The sequence below is a fragment of the Bufo bufo genome, chromosome 3 (genome assembly GCF_905171765.1).
Source record: "Bufo bufo chromosome 3, aBufBuf1.1, whole genome shotgun sequence".
Classification (NCBI taxonomy): Eukaryota; Metazoa; Chordata; class Amphibia; order Anura; family Bufonidae; genus Bufo; species Bufo bufo.
This window is the reverse complement of record NC_053391.1, coordinates 513,831,514-513,848,412: the sequence shown is the minus strand read 5'-3', so window position 1 is coordinate 513,848,412 and position 16,899 is coordinate 513,831,514. Positions and strand designations below refer to the sequence as shown.

Genomic DNA, 16,899 nt, shown 5'->3' with positions numbered 1-16,899 from the left:
TAATCGAGAACCACTCTTCAAACCTATAGAATAAACATGAGGAACCTAAGAGATCTGACTCAAAGAAAAAATAAACTCAGAGTCTAAAATGGTAACCCATCTAAACTACCCAGAAAACCTGTAATTTAAAGGTTCCTATGCAGGATCAATATGGCCAATTTCAGATCCTAACCCCCTGGAATTACAAGTAATTGATGAAGGAGATCTTTATCTAGATATCAGGGCCCAACCTCTAGAACTTCCATATCTTTATTTGAACTCCAGACCACAAGACTTACATGTAACTAGAATCCTCATTAGGGGTATTCTGGGTATACTAAGTTATCCCCTATCAACAGGGTAGGGGATAACTCTTAGATCGGGGGAGGTCCTACCTATGAAGTGGTGCCCCATGAAGCCCCCTCAGCAACGGACTGGGTACCTTGTCAGAAAAGCGCACCTCCGCTCCATTCATTTCTATGAGTGCTCGGCTATCTCTGGCACTCTCATAGACCACTTTGAATGAAGCAGCGGTCACACACGTGCAATGCCTCTCTAACTCTAAGGGACTGCTGAAGATAACTGATACTCGGCCATCTTCAGCAGTCCCATAGAGTTGAAAACAGAAACAGTGTACATGTCTGACTGCTGCTCAATTCAAATGGGGAAACAGGGGCCCACTTTCTTGTAATCAGCGGGGGGCCCAGCAGTTGGATACCGTCACTTGTGGCCCTTGTTGAAGTGTGTCTCATCCTGTGTGACTGTTTAGGCTCAGTGGTCACGTGCTGTTCCTGAGACATCATTGCTTTGGCCACTGATTGGTCTGCAGCAGTGATGTGCGTTGACCGGAAGTCACACTTCTGGTACATCAGGAACAAGAAATGGTGGAGACGAGAGCTCATTGTTGGACCTGGAACACTTTGAACAGGTGTGTTTTATACTGTGTCCAGTTCCATGGGAATAATTTCCAAACCCCTTTAAGGGGGACGATGTTCTTCAGAGTACATGAAATCATAGCACAGAAATGTACTTCATAGTAAACAGTTTATACTTGGAGATAGGGGAAGTTGGCATTGTTGTCCGAGAACTTTCAGGTGATCGTACATTTCAAAGAGAACCCGTCAGCAATCCTCAGTGTTGTGTACCCCTAGAAATTTCAGAACAAGCCGACAACTAGGTGTCAGCAGTTGGAGTTGTGTCCCTTCGCAATCTGACAAGATCCAATCAGTGCTGACAGTGTCACCTTGTCAATTTATTCTTTTTTTTCCAAATGATCATTATTTTATAGTCATAACAACAAACAAATACAATGCAATACAATCAATAGGATGGCTGTATATAATAAAAATTACAAACATCGTTGAACAGAAATGTCCAGAACATTGCCCCCTTTCCCTCCCCTAATCCCGTGCGCAACCCACAAGAGAATGCCTCCTCTGGGAGACCTTCAAGTGTCAGTCTGAGTCTGAAGAGGTGCGCGTCCATGTAGGACCTCATATAAAAACCATGTGGTGTGCTCAAAATGTTTTATAAGTTTGGATTTAATGGATGTGGAAAGAGTATTCAAGAATAAAGACCATTTTTCAAAAAACCTTTTGGTCAATTTATCGTTATCTGACAACGTGAAAATCCAGTCCATGTTGAACAGGAATGTTGTTTTAGCCTGAATAAAGGGGATAGAAGGAGTTTCCGAGTCTAGCCATTGATGTAAAATACTCTAGTAGCAACCACCCAAATATGTAATAAAGCCTTATCTTGTCTAGGGAGACATTGCTGTTCCTCAGATAACATGTCCACTGAGGAGTAGCAGTGAAGGTTATATTGTAAGTTGGTAATATGTGGGATCGCTCCTGTGCCCACAATTCTTGAATATGTGTGCAGCCCCACAGATGATGGAATAGATCTGTGTTAGGAGTATTACATTTAGAGCAAGAATAGGTACAATTAGGAGACATTTTATTTTTAATGTAAGGTGTCACATAAGCTCTATGAAATATCATTAAGGCCATATACGTATAGCTACTGATTGGGGTATTTTTGTATTTTCAGAGTAGCTTCCAATAATGTTTTGACTTCAAGGTTTGGAAAGTCCTTGATCCATTTCCCTGGACCTGTGGTGACTATATCCCAATCTATTAATGGTCTAAGACATCTGTAGTTAGTACTTAGTGGAATAGATCTGCATTCTCGCTCTTTTGAGAAATACATTCAAGCAAGCCCCTCTAGAGTCCTCCAGAATATTATTCATACAACGTTGAACAAAACTACGGGCTTCTAGATATATAAATTTATTGTAAATAAATGCCGGTAATCGTTGGGAGGCCTCAGTAAAACGGATAACTGAGTAGCTTGAATCTAACATGTCAAGAATCCAAATACAGCCCTGAGATGTTAAGGTGTCAATTTATTCTTAAATTTATAGGAGAAAAGATGCTCCGGAACTGTTAATTCATGGACATTACAAGAATTTTCTAAAAATGTCACAGGTCTGCTTAATGTTTTTGGCAAATGCCCAGAACAAGGAAAGAACCTGGGAAGTGACCACCTCATTTATTTGATAAACAGATAAAAGGTCTGGTAAAAATACAATACAAAATCTGTGTCAAAATCACTAGAACAATGATGGAAACCAGAGACAGATGACCAAACAAGTCACAAGGGACACTAGGGTGTCTGCTTGGCCTAGGTCTTATCTTTCGAACCAAGAACGGGAGGACTTTAGTTTAGAAGGAACATGTCTTGTCTTAGAATAACTTATCTTCTACCGCTATGTCTCTTTACCAAACAAATATTTCAGTGTCCATGACAGATTACAAAAGTTTATAGTAAAAGGTCAGAAACAAAAATATTCAATACTTTACCCATTATCTATTCTCCGCTTCTTCAAAATCTTTGCTAATTTATTCAGCTGACGGAGACTTTTGGTAATCTCATCATTCATGTTGGGAGAATCAATTCTCATCTGTGCTTCTGCATAGGTAAGGGAAGCCTGCAAGAGGGAAAGTTAACATGCAATTCCATCAGCAGAATACTTTTAGCTCTGTTTAGCAAAATACAAATGTTACTGCTAAACATAAAATTAGAAAAATCAGAACCCATTACATTAAAGGGGGTATTCTGGTTACATTAAGTTATACAACTATTTTACATTAAATTTACAACTATTAGATCTGTGAGGGTCCTATTGGTGGGACTCCCAGCGATCACAAGAATAGGGGTCCAATATCTCCCTGAAATGAAGAGGCCGCTCCATTCATTCCGGCTATCTCCGGAATTCCCATAGAAATGAAGGGTGCTCCGGCTGCTCCGTTCATTTCAGGGAACTGCTGGGGGTATGGAGCCACCATTCCTGTGATCGATGGAAGTCCCAGTGGTAGGACCCCCACCGATGTAATAGTTATGCCCAATCCTGTGTAAAGAGGATAACAATGCAACCAGAATATCCCTTTAATTCTTAATAACCATCTTCTCAGTGTATCTGATGCAACACTAAATGCTGAACTAGTAGGTGCTAAAGCGAGGGGTGTACACAGATATCATAGGGCCCCATAACTAAACTTAGCATGCTCCCCACCCATCTAGTAAGGTTTCAGACAGATTTATGAATATTTTTATTTACCAGACTTCTATGTTGGAAAAATTATAAATATTTTATTCATTCTGCACACCATCTTTCTCAATGTATTTACACCAGCGAATAACTAAACCTCCCCCAAACAGCTTTATGTCTCTCACTTCCCTTCACATAGTACGTTATAAAATAGGCTCCACAAAAAGGAGCTCAGTGCCCAGAAATTTGTAGTTAGCATTGAACACAACGGTAGCTGTAAAATCTATTTAGGAAAATGCTGTGAATTGGTGTTGGGAAGCAGCAGAAGTGGTTCAGCGCTGGACCACCTCTCTCCAAGACCCATAAGCACTGGTGTGATCTGCCTTCATGGTAAGCAAGCCACTGCCAAACTCATGGCGTACAACTAGATATACCATCCATCTCATAAGCAGCACATCTGAAAGAAAAAAAATACACACACAGAACTCACTTTTGAGTTGATAACACTTTTGGTAAATGTTGTGCTAATGATTTCAGCATTCTGGTTTAGCTCCCAAATGCAGGAAAACGCCAATCTGCAATAAAAGACAACATAGAACACAAAACGTAGATTTCAATTTCAAGAAATATTGTGGAATATACACATTGTGACACAGTGAAAGGTTTGGTCTGGGAAAACAGGTATTTTCCTCCCAGCATGTGCTGTTGGGCTGATTTACAACCAGGTGAGGTCAAATACCAGACCGGATTTTAAGTGCCGGTCCTGGTTGTCCTTAAATAGGCAGCTGGGCTCAGAAGCCGTGTCTCTGTGTTGGGATCTGGGAGCCTTGTGTCTGTATAAAGGCTTGCTACCTGTTTGGCATGAAAACAGGTTGGTGCTGCTATCAGCAAGGACTCTGAGGCAGAATTGCTGCATGGTGTGAATTAACACCAACACTGCAAGGTGACTTTTTGCTTGATTAGGACTGCTTGTTTTGTCACTTGCCTAAAGTGTGACTAAAACACTGAACAGTTTGATCCAAAGAACTTGTTGTTGCCTCTATACTGCGTCCGCTAATCCTGTCTACCAGAGCGAAACCCCACAATATATATAAAATGCACATACCGGTCCACCTCTGATCTTAAAGAACATAGGTTTGAACTGAGGAGATCTGGGACCATGTCAATCCTCTGAAAGGAGAAGACAAGATATTAGTATTCTTTGATGTGTGAGCAGTAATAACTCATGGTGATCAAGTGCGTGCAACAGAAGCTGATTTTTATAAATATGCTAAAAGCACACCAAGTAAAGGGAATGATGTTTTATACACCCTACAAAAATGATGTTTTATACAGCGCTAGTTTCTTAATGCAACCCAGTTAGGTTATTTTGATCAACCTTCAGATTTTTTTTATTCTAGTTGTCTTTCCTCCTATTGACATTACAAAAGGGTCCGCAAATCTGTGTCATACTAGTCATGGGCAGTATCCAAAATGATACCACTGTACTGATGGAGAAATAGTTACTGCAAAGAATGAAAGTTGTGAGTATTTTTAATAGACCACCAATATTGCTAAAGGTATACTGAAAAGGTGATAAAACTTAACTTGTAATAGTTATTTCTTATAAAATAGTTGGTAATGGTGCATGCAAACAAAATACAGTAAATGGAGCCTCTATCAAAGAAAGTCCTCACTATACAATCAAATCCACGAGGACAAAATAACTTTGTGAAGTAGAAAAAAAGTGCACGGCGGAACCTTAGATGAAAGACCATTTGTCCTACCGCTCCGTTGATTGGTTCCTATGTACAGCAGGTCTCTCGAAGACTTGATGTGAATTATCCTTGGAAGAGTGGAATTGCTGCAAGAAGGGATAGGGATCAGGACTAAATATCCCTAAAAATGCCCTATGCTGGGGGTGCTACACTGGCCCTGATGACCTAACCACAGACCACCCGCCCTGACATGGGCGACCCCGTCCAGAACCTTTCCCTGAATAGACTGACCCTGGTTAGCCCTCTCCTACTAGAGCCCTACATGTATGTTTCGCTTTGGGATGAGTACAAAGCTCATCAGGGGAAACATAAGGGAGCTGGGCAAATCACCATAGGAGAATTGATGAACAAAGGTGCGAGTGATGGGGTACTAACTCTGCACCTGTACTGTATATTCAAAATAATAGGAACCAAGTCCAGATGTGGCTTGGGTTCACAAATTTAAGAGGGGGGGAGGGAAGGGACAGTGAATGAATGCCCTCTTCCTCCTAACAGGGAACTAAGATTATCCGTGGGCTTGATGTAGGGATATTTAGTTCCGACCCCTATCCCTTCTTGCAGCAATTCCACTCCAAGGATAATTCACATCAAGTCTTCGAGAAGAACTGCTGTATATAGGAACCAATTAACGGAGCGGTAGGACAAATGGTCTTTCATCTAAGGTGCCGCCATGCACTTTTATTCCTACTTCACAAAGTTATTTTGCCCTCGTGTATTTGATTGTATAGTGAGGACTTTCTTTGATAGAGGCTCCATTTACTGTATTTTGTTTGTTTGTATACACCATTACCAACTATTTTATAAGAAATAACTATTAAAAGTTAAGTTTTATAACTAATTAACCGCAGATTACTTTTTCAGTATACCTTTAGAAATAGTTACTGCAATGACAGTATAAATGTGTTATTAAGGTGAAAACCAATATACCCTCAAGCTGAGTGCACCACTGATCCCAACATAGCTGACCCACTCTATGTCCTATCTGTTCCCCAACATCATGGATGGTATCTGTTACCAGAATCAAAATGCCTCCATCCACGACAACCTTGTGTGGCCAATCACAAGACAACAGAGGACCTCATAGGTATGCTAGGTGCCTGGCGCACATTACACAGGCACTCTTTTTCAGATTCAGGGTCTCAGGAAGCCCAGAGCAGTATCCCTAAATTATTACTGTCCCCAGGTTAGGATGAGGCCATTTTTGTTAGACAGCACCATCTGCAGTCAATGTATTGATGTTAAAGATATATTCGGTAGCAACAAGTTATCTCCTATCCAGCATACCGCTCGGACAGCCACCAATCACGAAAACAGGAACCCCCTAACCCTCGGGGCTCCCAAATGATGAAGCAGCAGGTTTGGCATGTGCATTGTCAGAGATAACCAAGTACAGTGCTATGCCATTTCTGGTACTCCTGTACAGATGAATAGAGTGGCAGTTCACATGACCAACCTGCCTCTCTGTTCATTTTGGGGGGTCCCTATGTGTATTGGGCCCCCTAGCTCCCCTGCCGATCTCATAGTTATCCTCTATCCTGTGGATAGGGGATCATTTGTCACTACTGGAATACCCCTTTATAGCAATTGTAAAAAGCCTGTAACTAGGCCGACACATTTATTTAGCTGTCAGCACGCTCTAATAATTAGTGACTGGGCAAAGCTGGTGATGTTACCTACTGGCGTCTGCCCACCCAACCCATTCTGAAACAGCACATCAGAAGAAAACCCACTGGAAATAGAGGCTAGGCAAGGGTGGTCTCTGAAGCGCAGCAACAATAATTAAACTGCTGGGGTCCTAATGCAACAAGCATTTTGGGGGTCATTTATCAAACTGGTGTAAAGTACAACTGGCTTAGCTGCCCATAGCAACCAGATTCAACCTTTCATTTTCCAATGGAACTGTCCAAAATGAAAGGTGGAATCTTTCTGGTTGCTATGGGCAACTAAGCCAGTTGTACTTTACCTCCCCCTGAGGTGTAAATCTGGCACTGCCCAGGATGCAAAAGAAGCCGAGCAGGATTAACAACTAAGAATGAAAGAAAACTTTCCACTTTTTATATCTCAAATGGAAACAAAAGATTTCTGGAGCAGATCTGCACACCCAGTTGTAGTGTTGTAATCTACATTGGCACTAAAATATTTCTGTAAATAGCCCTTCTAGGTGAAAGATAAGCCAAAAGCAGAAGAAAGGTTTTAATATTTCATCATTCATCATAAAAACCATTCCCATCTAATAGTTACCTTCTCACAAAGGTATACGGTGGTTCCTCTGTTTGCAGCTTCCTGGTCCAAGGCATTTCCAGGTCTTATAAAATGACTTACATCTGCAATATGAACTCCAACCTACATGGAATGACAATATAAAAATCAAGATATTCACTCACTTAAAGGGCATCTGTCAGCAGATTTGTACCTCTGACACTGGCTGACCTGTTACTTGTGCACTTGGCAGCTGAAGGCATCTGTTTGTCCCAGGTTCATATGTGCCCACATTGCTGAGAAAAACGAAGTATTAATATATGCAAATGAGCCTCTAGGAGCAATGGGGGTGTTACTGTTACTCCTAATGGCTCTGCTCCCTCAGCAACTGCCGTGCCCTCTCCACTTTGCCAGGGTCAGGTGTGGTGAAATTTTCACTGCCTGGTCCTGTCACAGTGCAGAGGGCGCAGCAGTTGCAGAGAGAAGAGCCTCTAAGTGTAACGATAACGCCCCCGTTGCTCCTAGAGGCTCACTTGCATATATTAAAACATAATAATTTCTCTCAGCAATGCCGGCACATATGAACATGGGGCCAACACAGATGTCTTCAGCTGCCAAGTGCACATGTAACAGGTCAGCCAGTGTCATAGGTAGAAATCTGCTGACAGGTGCCCTTTATTATATGTGCACTGGTTGACTTTACAAACCACTTAAAAGGAGTATTCCAATAGATTGGCGGATAAATGTTAAATCGGTCAGGCCAAACAGCCGCTCCGTACTTATCCATGGAACTGCCAGAAACAGCCGAGCACAGAACTTCCACAGACTTTGACCATCGTTCCATTCAAATGAGGGACAAGGCAATCCTGGTCTCGTGATCAGTGCAGATCCCAGCATTTGGACTCCCACTAATCTAGCTAGTTATAATATATAAGGTGTTCTAATCGGAATACCCCTCTAAAGCTTCTCTCACATCTGCATCGGGCATTCAGTTCTCCTGTTTCATCATAGAAACAGAATACTTGTGTTTTGTGAAGGTTTCAATCATGTTACCACACAAAACAGTACAGCAGACTTAAAGGGGTATTCCCATCACAGACAATGGGGGCATATAGCTAGGATATGCCCCCATTGTTTGAAAGTTGCGGATCCCACCTCTGGGATCCGCACCTACAATGAGAATGGAGCGGGGAACTGAACGGAGGGCTCACTGCGCAAGCGCAGCCGCTCCATTTTGATGGGGCCGCCGAAAATAGCTGCGCGCTGGCTCGGCTATTTCCATCTGTCCCATAGATATGAATGGGAGCAGGGGCTGCACGTGTGCTCCCATTCACTTCTATGGGAGCAGCGCTTGGTGGTGGATGGACCCTGGGAAATCCGGGATCCATCAGCCACAGCTCTCCCCGCTCCCTTCTCGTTGTAGTCGCGGGTCCCAGAGGTGGGACCCGCATCTATCAGACAATGGGGGCATATCCTAGCGATATGCCCCCATTGTCTGTGATGGGAACACCCCTTTAATTTTGACAGAATCTGTGATGTAGGCTCCTAAGAGGATGTGAACAAAGCCTTACATATAACAAAACAAAAAAATTTTTTCATGATTGCGGATAATGCAAACTAAAGCTGCCTGTATATATTAGATTTATATTTGCCAAACCACTTATTGTCTGGACCACTGACAATCTAACGTGCATGGGGGCCTCCCAATTCTCCCACAATGGCAGAATCAAGAGAAGACAAGGAGCGAGCACCAAAGGTGTCTGGTGGTGGTTACTCCCAACCCCATTCAGAAGACACACATGCTTAGCTGAGCCAAATATGCCCAGTAATGGGGAGGGCGGGGGTGCAGGGGAAGTATATGGCCAACTAAGAAATCCCATTACATAATTCATGTAGTTTTATGTAAAACTATTCCTTAAAATAGACTGATTATCAGAACCGTTCTTTTTACTTGTGATCATAAGTAAAAGGATCAGACATTATATTAAGGAGCTGTTATGTGTGCCATTACCTTATGAAAAAAAGTGGTGTGGTAATATACACAATGTGGACACTATGCTACTGATCATTACTGAAAAGTGTTTACCAAGACTTTAATACACTCTGGGTAAGTCATCAGTATCTAATCAGTCCAACACCCGGGACCCCTGCTGATCAGCTGTTTGAGAAGGCACCGGTGCTCCGGTGAGCGCCGCGGTCTTCTCCACGCTTACCAATCACAGCACCGGACATAGTATAGCGGCTGTGCTTGGCAGTACAGCTCAACCCTATGACCAATGAAAGTGTTGTCACAGGCCTAGGAAAAGCTGAGAGAAGGCCGCCACGCTACTGCAAGCGTTGCTGCCTTCACTAACAGCTGATTGGCGGGAGTGCCGGGTGTTGGACCCCCATTGATCAGATACTGATGACTTATCCGGAGGATAGGTTATCTCATCAGTATAAAAATCTTGGAAAAACCCTTTTAACATTACTTATGAATTTAATTTTTGATAGGCACACAGCGTAACAGCAATAGAAACTGCTGAAGTATATGGCCGCTTTCAGACGAGTGAGTGTCATTCTTCGGAGCCGCAGCGCCTGTCCTGAACTTTCAGCCCTCCCGGGGTAGCATTGCATTATATTGATTTATGATGCTGTGTAACCCTTAGAGTTCTGGAATGTATTGTAGAACACGGACAGCTTTATCTCAGTGTTATACAATACACCCCAGAACTGTAAAGGTTACATAGCAGCATAAATCAATATAATGCTATGCGACCCCCGGCAGTGCTGGGAGGTCAGGACAGGTGCTGCGCTTGCTTGTCTGAAAGCGGCCTATCAGTAGCTCTGTTAATAAAGATTTTACCCACCTCAAGGTTGCCATTTTCAAGCTCTCGACAGTGCAACGCATCATCAATGTCAGTACAGCCAGGGGGATCCACACTACACACATAGAGATGCCTCAGATCAATTCTGTTCTTCATGTCCTAAAAGGTGCAAATAACAGAATACTCATCAACCTTTGCAAAGTCTAATAAATAGTAACAGAGAACACTAGAAAAGTTAGAGAAAAGAATATGATAGAACCGCATTTAGTATGATGGAAAATGGAGGATTTCTCACCTCTGGAGTTATGGACCACGGCATTTTAGGAAGGAAGCTGAGAACAGCCTGGGAGAATGGCTGATGAGGAACATCATGTTCTAGAAGCAAGACTTCGGTTTCCGTTTCCTTATCACCAGCTGATCCCAAGTTCTTAACAAAGTGACCCTAAGGTAACAAAATCATAAATGTCAGGTATTTCAAACAAAAACAGTCAAGCAACACAATACTGTGGTAAGTTCTGGAAAGAGCACTTACAAGCAGTTACTAACTCTCTCCAACTACTACAGTAACATTCGATTTATAAAGAATGAATCAAAACAGACAAAAATGAAATCAGGTTTTTGACAGTCCAAGCAGAGACGTCTTATTATTCATATACAAATGCACTTGTAACTACCATATTCATCCCTGACATACAGTGCACTTACATTAGGATACCTGGAATTCCTTGGCCAACCATCAATTGCAACTATGATTCTCTGCCCCTCCAAGGTAGTCGCTTGCCTTGTCTCTATGCGTATGCGTGGTATCCGCCGGTCAGCTGGTAAGAACAAATGCCGGGTAGACTGAAAGAGTTAACAGACGATGAAATTTACAACACTAAAGCACTGAGCAGTCTAGTCATAAAAAAGATAAAGAAGCTGAAGACTGAAATGAATGACACAAACCTCTTTAATCTGCGATTTGCCCAACATGCCGCAGTACGGTCTCCAGTTTCTCTTTATGATCCCCACAACTTTTCCTGAAGGTTTTGCATATTTCTTTTCAGCAGTCTGTAGCTATAAGAAAACCACGCAGGTCAGGGCACTTACTTGACCGTTTTCCACTGCTTTCCATATTCAACTACTACATAACCATTGTGCGTAGACTATACCATTTTTTCTTTTTCCTCTACAGAGTCAATGTCATCGCTTTCTCCTTCATCCTGTAAGACCACAGATGATGGAGCCACCCAATTCTCTTTTTCCAACAGTTGTACAGCGACAATATCTTCATGCATCGCTCGGTTAATGTGCCGCAATCCTTGCAGGAGTATCTGGGAAAGTCCAGAAGCATTAGTTGTGCATGAAGTCTGCACAGCACACATTTTATTAAACTATTGCCAAAGTGAATGTTGTCTATCTGTAACAATACAGAAGCCACACTGAAGTCCAAGTCAGCCTCATAGACAGGATCATAGGACATCACACTGGCATATAGTCAGGTATGTACCACTCAGAGCAACAGAGAAAGGAGGGCAGTAACTGCCTGACCAGAATACTGTACCCGTGGAGGGCCAAGCCATGAGGAATAACACTGTTAGACTTTTCTTTTAAATTACAGTGACCATTTAAAGCAGGGGGCACTCTGCCCCACACAGAAAGCCAATCTAGTTCTGTACACTATTTTTACAGGATTTGTGCGCTCATAAGAGGAAAAATCTGCCAACCAGCAGCTTCTCTTCAACAAGGATTAGGGGAGAGCCACTGACTATATAATAATAGTAAAGACAGGTGCACTCTGCGGACTTTCTAAACCTTCAAACTCATGTTAAAATTGAGAGATTAGCCAACATATCCTACTGTGGAGGACATGCCTGAGCCCGAGCACCGCACCAAGGTTTCTCAAGTAGCTCGGGTCCTAACACTCACCTACCTGAGCTGTATGGGCAATACCAGGGGCCAGTGGGCGACTTACAGGAGCGTCAGGTCCGACTCACAGACAACTCACCAGTTACCTACAGCATGGAACCATGCTAGCAATGGGAGGAGGGAGGAGTCTGCGAGTCCCACTCAAGACTGGCTGATATGGCCCAGGCCTCACAGGTGCACCTAAATATAACCTGTGGATGGAAAACAGGCACATTTAAATTAGAGTTTATTCCCCTCCAGGTAGGTGAGTGTTAGGACCCAAGCTACTTGAGAAACCTTGGCGCGGTGCTCGGGCTCAGACATGTCCTCCACTGTAGCATATTTTGGCTAATCTCTCAATTTTAACACCAGTTTGAGGGTTTAGAAAGTACGCAGAGTGCACCTGTCTTTACTATTATTATATTGTAAGGGCTCTTTCACACCTGCGTTCTTGTCTTCCGGCATAGAGTTCCGTCGTCGGGGCTCTATGCCGGAAGAATCCTGATCAGGATTATCCTAATGCATTCTGAATGGAGTGAAATCCGTTCAGGATGTCTTCAGTTCCGGAACGGAACGTTTTTTGGCCGGAGAAAATACCGCAGCATGCTGCGCTTTTTGCTCCGGCAAAAAATCCGGAACACTTGCCGCAATGCCGGATCCGGAATTAATGCCCATTGAAAGGCATTGATCCGGATCCGGCCTTAAGCTAAACGTCGTTTCGGCGCATTGCCGGAGCCGACATTTAGCTTTTTCTGAATGGTTACCCTGGCTGCCGGGACGCTAAAGTCCTGGCAGCCATGGTTAAGTGTAGTGGGGAGCGGGGGAGCAGTGTACTTACCGTCCGTGCGGCTCCCCAGGCGCTCCAGAGTGACGTCAGGGCGCCCCAAGCGCATGGATCATGTGATCGCATTGGACACGTCATCCATGCGCATGGGGCGCTCTGACGTCACTCTGGAGCGCCCCGGGAGCCGCACGGACTGTAAGTATACCGCTCCCCCGCTCCCCGCTCCTACTATGGCAACCAGGACTTTAATAGCGTCCTGGGTGCCATAGTAACACTGAAAGCATTTTGAAGACGGTTCCGTCTTCAAATGCTTTCAGTACACTTGCGTTTTTCCGGATCCGGAGTGTAATTCCGGCAAGTGGAGTACATGCCGGATCCGGACAACGCAAGTGTGAAAGAGGCCTTATATTGGTTATTACATCCACATAATTGCTTCTTGTGTAGGATGTTTATTGTGGTACTTGTGGTCCGCTGCGGTCATCCTCCACTGTATGCATTTTTGCTGGGGATCGCCATTAGCAACGGGCCACAAGTGCATGTGGGTATGAGCACTTCCTGCTTGTTTAACACCACGCAATGTTTTTTGTTTGTTTGCATATAGAGAGTCACTGACTAACAGAACTCTCCTCTTGATGTGCCAACTACACTTTAGATTTCCAGAACTAAGAAGCAATGGATGGCAGTCTTGTGCTCAGTTTCAGATGGCTGTACAGCTTACTGTGAGAGACCTCTGTATTACCCCTTTAAATACCGCCATTTATTAAAGGGGTGCTCCACTTTTGCTATACTCATGACCTTGGGATAGGTCATAAATATCAGATCGGCGGAAATCCAACAACCAGCAGTTCGCTGATCAGCTGTTTGGAGAGAAGTCAGCGCTCGTATGCTGTTTACCTGCTTGCCGTTGACATTACAGCACAAAGCTCCTCCGTTCCCATTCACTTCAATGGGAAGTTTTCCTCCTATTCACTTGAATAGGACGGAGCTATACCATTAAAGTGAATGGGGATGGCAGTTATAATTACAACAGCTCGCTGCTGCAATATTAACAGCGAGCCGGTCAACAACAAAGAGAACACAGCACTCGTACGAGCACTGCATTCTCTTCCTACAACTGATCGGCCCCGCAGATCTGATGATATCTATTCTGAGGATAGGTCATCAATATAGCAATAAATTATTCTACAACATCCACTGTCTTATAACAATGCAATGGTAAGTCAAGACATACTTTGCTCTTTGGAGAAGTGAACATTTAAACTTACTTCTTTGTTCTCTGCAGAATCTCCATGAACCCAGACTGTGGCCTCCAGAAAGTTATCTCGGCTTGCCCTAAAAGTTCCTTGCAGATAAATCCCAGATTTGATACCTTGTTGTAACTTTGATAGTGGAAGATGTTCTAGAAAAATAATTCTTCCATTTTCAATATCATTCTGTGGAAAGAACATAACCGTATCAGTATAAAATGTATCCCGCACAGTACGACACACCTGGGCGCTGGAACATGCCAGATGAAACTTCCTAAGTAGTGAATCTGGATCTATGCCAATTCTAACAGATGTAGGAAGGCGCAAGAGGCAGTCATTAATAAAAGGTATGCGTCACCGAGATTTCTGGCCTCGGTGAGGTAAGAGCCGGTAGTTTTAAGTGTCAGCGGCAGCTACTGCTGACTGACACTGTTGTTAGTATGGCTGCAAAACCGATCCGGGCCGGGTCTTACTGGGAGTAGCCAAAGTGCTGGGTGGGTGGCTGCTCCCCACGCTCCAGGCCGGGTCTTTTTGGCCTATATAAAAAATAAAAAAACAGCCAGCAATCTCAGCTGGGTGTGGTTAATCCTCCATCTGACAGAGAAGCTAGGGAGTCTCTGTGTTTTGGGACCTGTGAATTTGTGTTGTGCTAAAGGGCTGAGAGCCGGGAATCAGGCCCCTGAACAAACACCAAGACTATGAACAGTCATTTTGTTTTTCCTTATGTGTGAATAAACACCGAACTGTTTCAGTTAAAGACTTTGTGATTGCCTCTATACTGCGTCCGCTAGCCTGTCTACCAGAGCCAATCCCACACACAATACAAGAGAAAAGGAGATAAATCCATTTTAATAAATATATACCAAGCCACCTGCTGATTATGGTTCAGAAAGCTGGCAATAGTGGACTGATTCATAGCCATGTCAAAGGAAACCAGTGACGAGTGGACTGGACAACGTTTGTTCCGGGCCCCGGCACTGGTTTAAATAATTTTTTTTTTAAATGCAGCAAATTTCCTTTTTAAACTTTTAGTAAAGTTTAAAAAGAACCTGTCAGTCGATTCATGCTACCCTAAGTACGTGCTTTGTGAAATACCAATAGGATCCCTCATTAGGGCTCATTCAGATGACCATATGATTGGTCCGCATCTATTCTGCAATTTCTGAAATAGCATGTCCTACTCTCGTGCGCATTTGCGGACAAGAATATGCATTTCTATCATAGTGCCTGAATGAGTCTCGGTATAGGACCGCGCTGCTCCCAATTCACAGAGGAGATCCTTCACTGGATTAAGACAGCAACCACGTTTTACAAATAGGCAAACATCGATGGGCCACAGGAAACTTGCAGTTCATGAATTGGTCTCTCTGCGGATGCCAAGAATGGCGCAAAATAGTGAAGAACCACCAACAAAGTGAAATCAATTGGCATTTATTATACTCACAAAAGTACACGGAATATAAAAGGCATATCGCATAGGTATATCACCCTCGTAGTTCAGCCCGACCTAGGTTTCGCTTAGTCAGGGGCATACTCCACCCCCACTGGGGCGTTCTATTTATATGTTCAATTACTCAAAAGACAATCCCCTCAAGGGGCAACTCCCTATTCGCAATCTGACAGATTTCGCATAAAAAAAAAAAATTTAAACATTAAATAAACCATTAAAAAAAATATAATAAAACTAATACATAGATATTTCCCCTTATATCCTCAAATAATACCAGCAGCGCCATTGAAAGGCAACGTGACTGAGTATTTTTCTTCTTTGAGTCTATCATAGTGCCAGCTATGCACGGTCTGCAAATTGCCGAACGCACACGGGCCGGTATCCGTGTTTTGCGGATTCGCAATTTGTGGACCGCAAAACACTACGGTTGTCTGAATGAGCCCTTATAAAGAGCTGTTGGGACAGTATTAATTTGATGACAGGTTCTTGTTATTTCAGTTGCTGGAATCTAAACTGATTTTTCTACCTTATGCATTAGCAAAGCATTATGTATAGCAACAGACCACGTGACACAAGGTGCCGACCATCTATTTGCTAAGGTTTCATTGCAACGTGGTGGGAAAATCCTAATTTAATACATCTTAATGCTTACACCTCCTCCCTGGTCAAATTTTCTGATAGATTCTGTTACATAACATGTGGATTTTACTTTAAACCTGTCAGCTGGAAACAGGAAAGAAACCTGTCACTCACTGTCTGGAGGCAGGGAGGACGAGGACAGCGAGTCTCACTGGACTCGCTTCCCTCGAAGTGCTGGCGAGCTACCACGGGACTCTGCATGTCGGTACTCTAAAAGCCACCTGAAATCAACGTGACGGTCACTACAGTATACTGCCCTCAGTAATGTGTTTCCAGAAGAGAAACATGCCACATAAATAACGACTTACCTTCTCATCAGACACACAAGCGAGGCGATCGACAAGTTCAGGATTAGCAGTCAAACTTTTAATATATTCTTCACCTAAAATATAAAATAATAAGCTGAATACACCAAACCAGTTTAATATTAAAGAATGTCTACATCTAATTTTTATAGAAACCAGATTAGGTAGTTCCTCAAGTTACAATATTAATTGGTTCCTGGACGACCACAATAAGTTGTAACACTGCAAATGGAGAATTTATTAAGCTGTCTGTGGGAGCTACAGCAGCTCCGAGATGGTGTAAATTTGACTTTCT

General features: G+C 43.2%; 1 protein-coding gene across 1 annotated transcript in view; it reads right to left on the bottom strand.

Annotated features, from left to right (window-relative positions):
- DIS3 (DIS3 homolog, exosome endoribonuclease and 3'-5' exoribonuclease) overlaps positions 1 to 16,899 on the bottom strand; it is a 41,016-nt gene that overhangs the window by 12,810 nt on the left and 11,307 nt on the right. The window contains exons 5-15 of the mRNA XM_040425362.1: positions 16,608 to 16,681; positions 14,229 to 14,396; positions 11,444 to 11,605; positions 11,238 to 11,348; positions 10,998 to 11,135; positions 10,588 to 10,734; positions 10,335 to 10,451; positions 7,528 to 7,629; positions 4,635 to 4,699; positions 4,020 to 4,104; positions 2,841 to 2,968 (exon numbers count right to left, since the gene is read on the bottom strand). Coding sequence (XP_040281296.1) covers positions 2,841 to 2,968; positions 4,020 to 4,104; positions 4,635 to 4,699; positions 7,528 to 7,629; positions 10,335 to 10,451; positions 10,588 to 10,734; positions 10,998 to 11,135; positions 11,238 to 11,348; positions 11,444 to 11,605; positions 14,229 to 14,396; positions 16,608 to 16,681 — 1,297 coding nt within the window. The remainder of the gene's footprint in view (positions 1 to 2,840; positions 2,969 to 4,019; positions 4,105 to 4,634; positions 4,700 to 7,527; positions 7,630 to 10,334; positions 10,452 to 10,587; positions 10,735 to 10,997; positions 11,136 to 11,237; positions 11,349 to 11,443; positions 11,606 to 14,228; positions 14,397 to 16,607; positions 16,682 to 16,899) is intronic.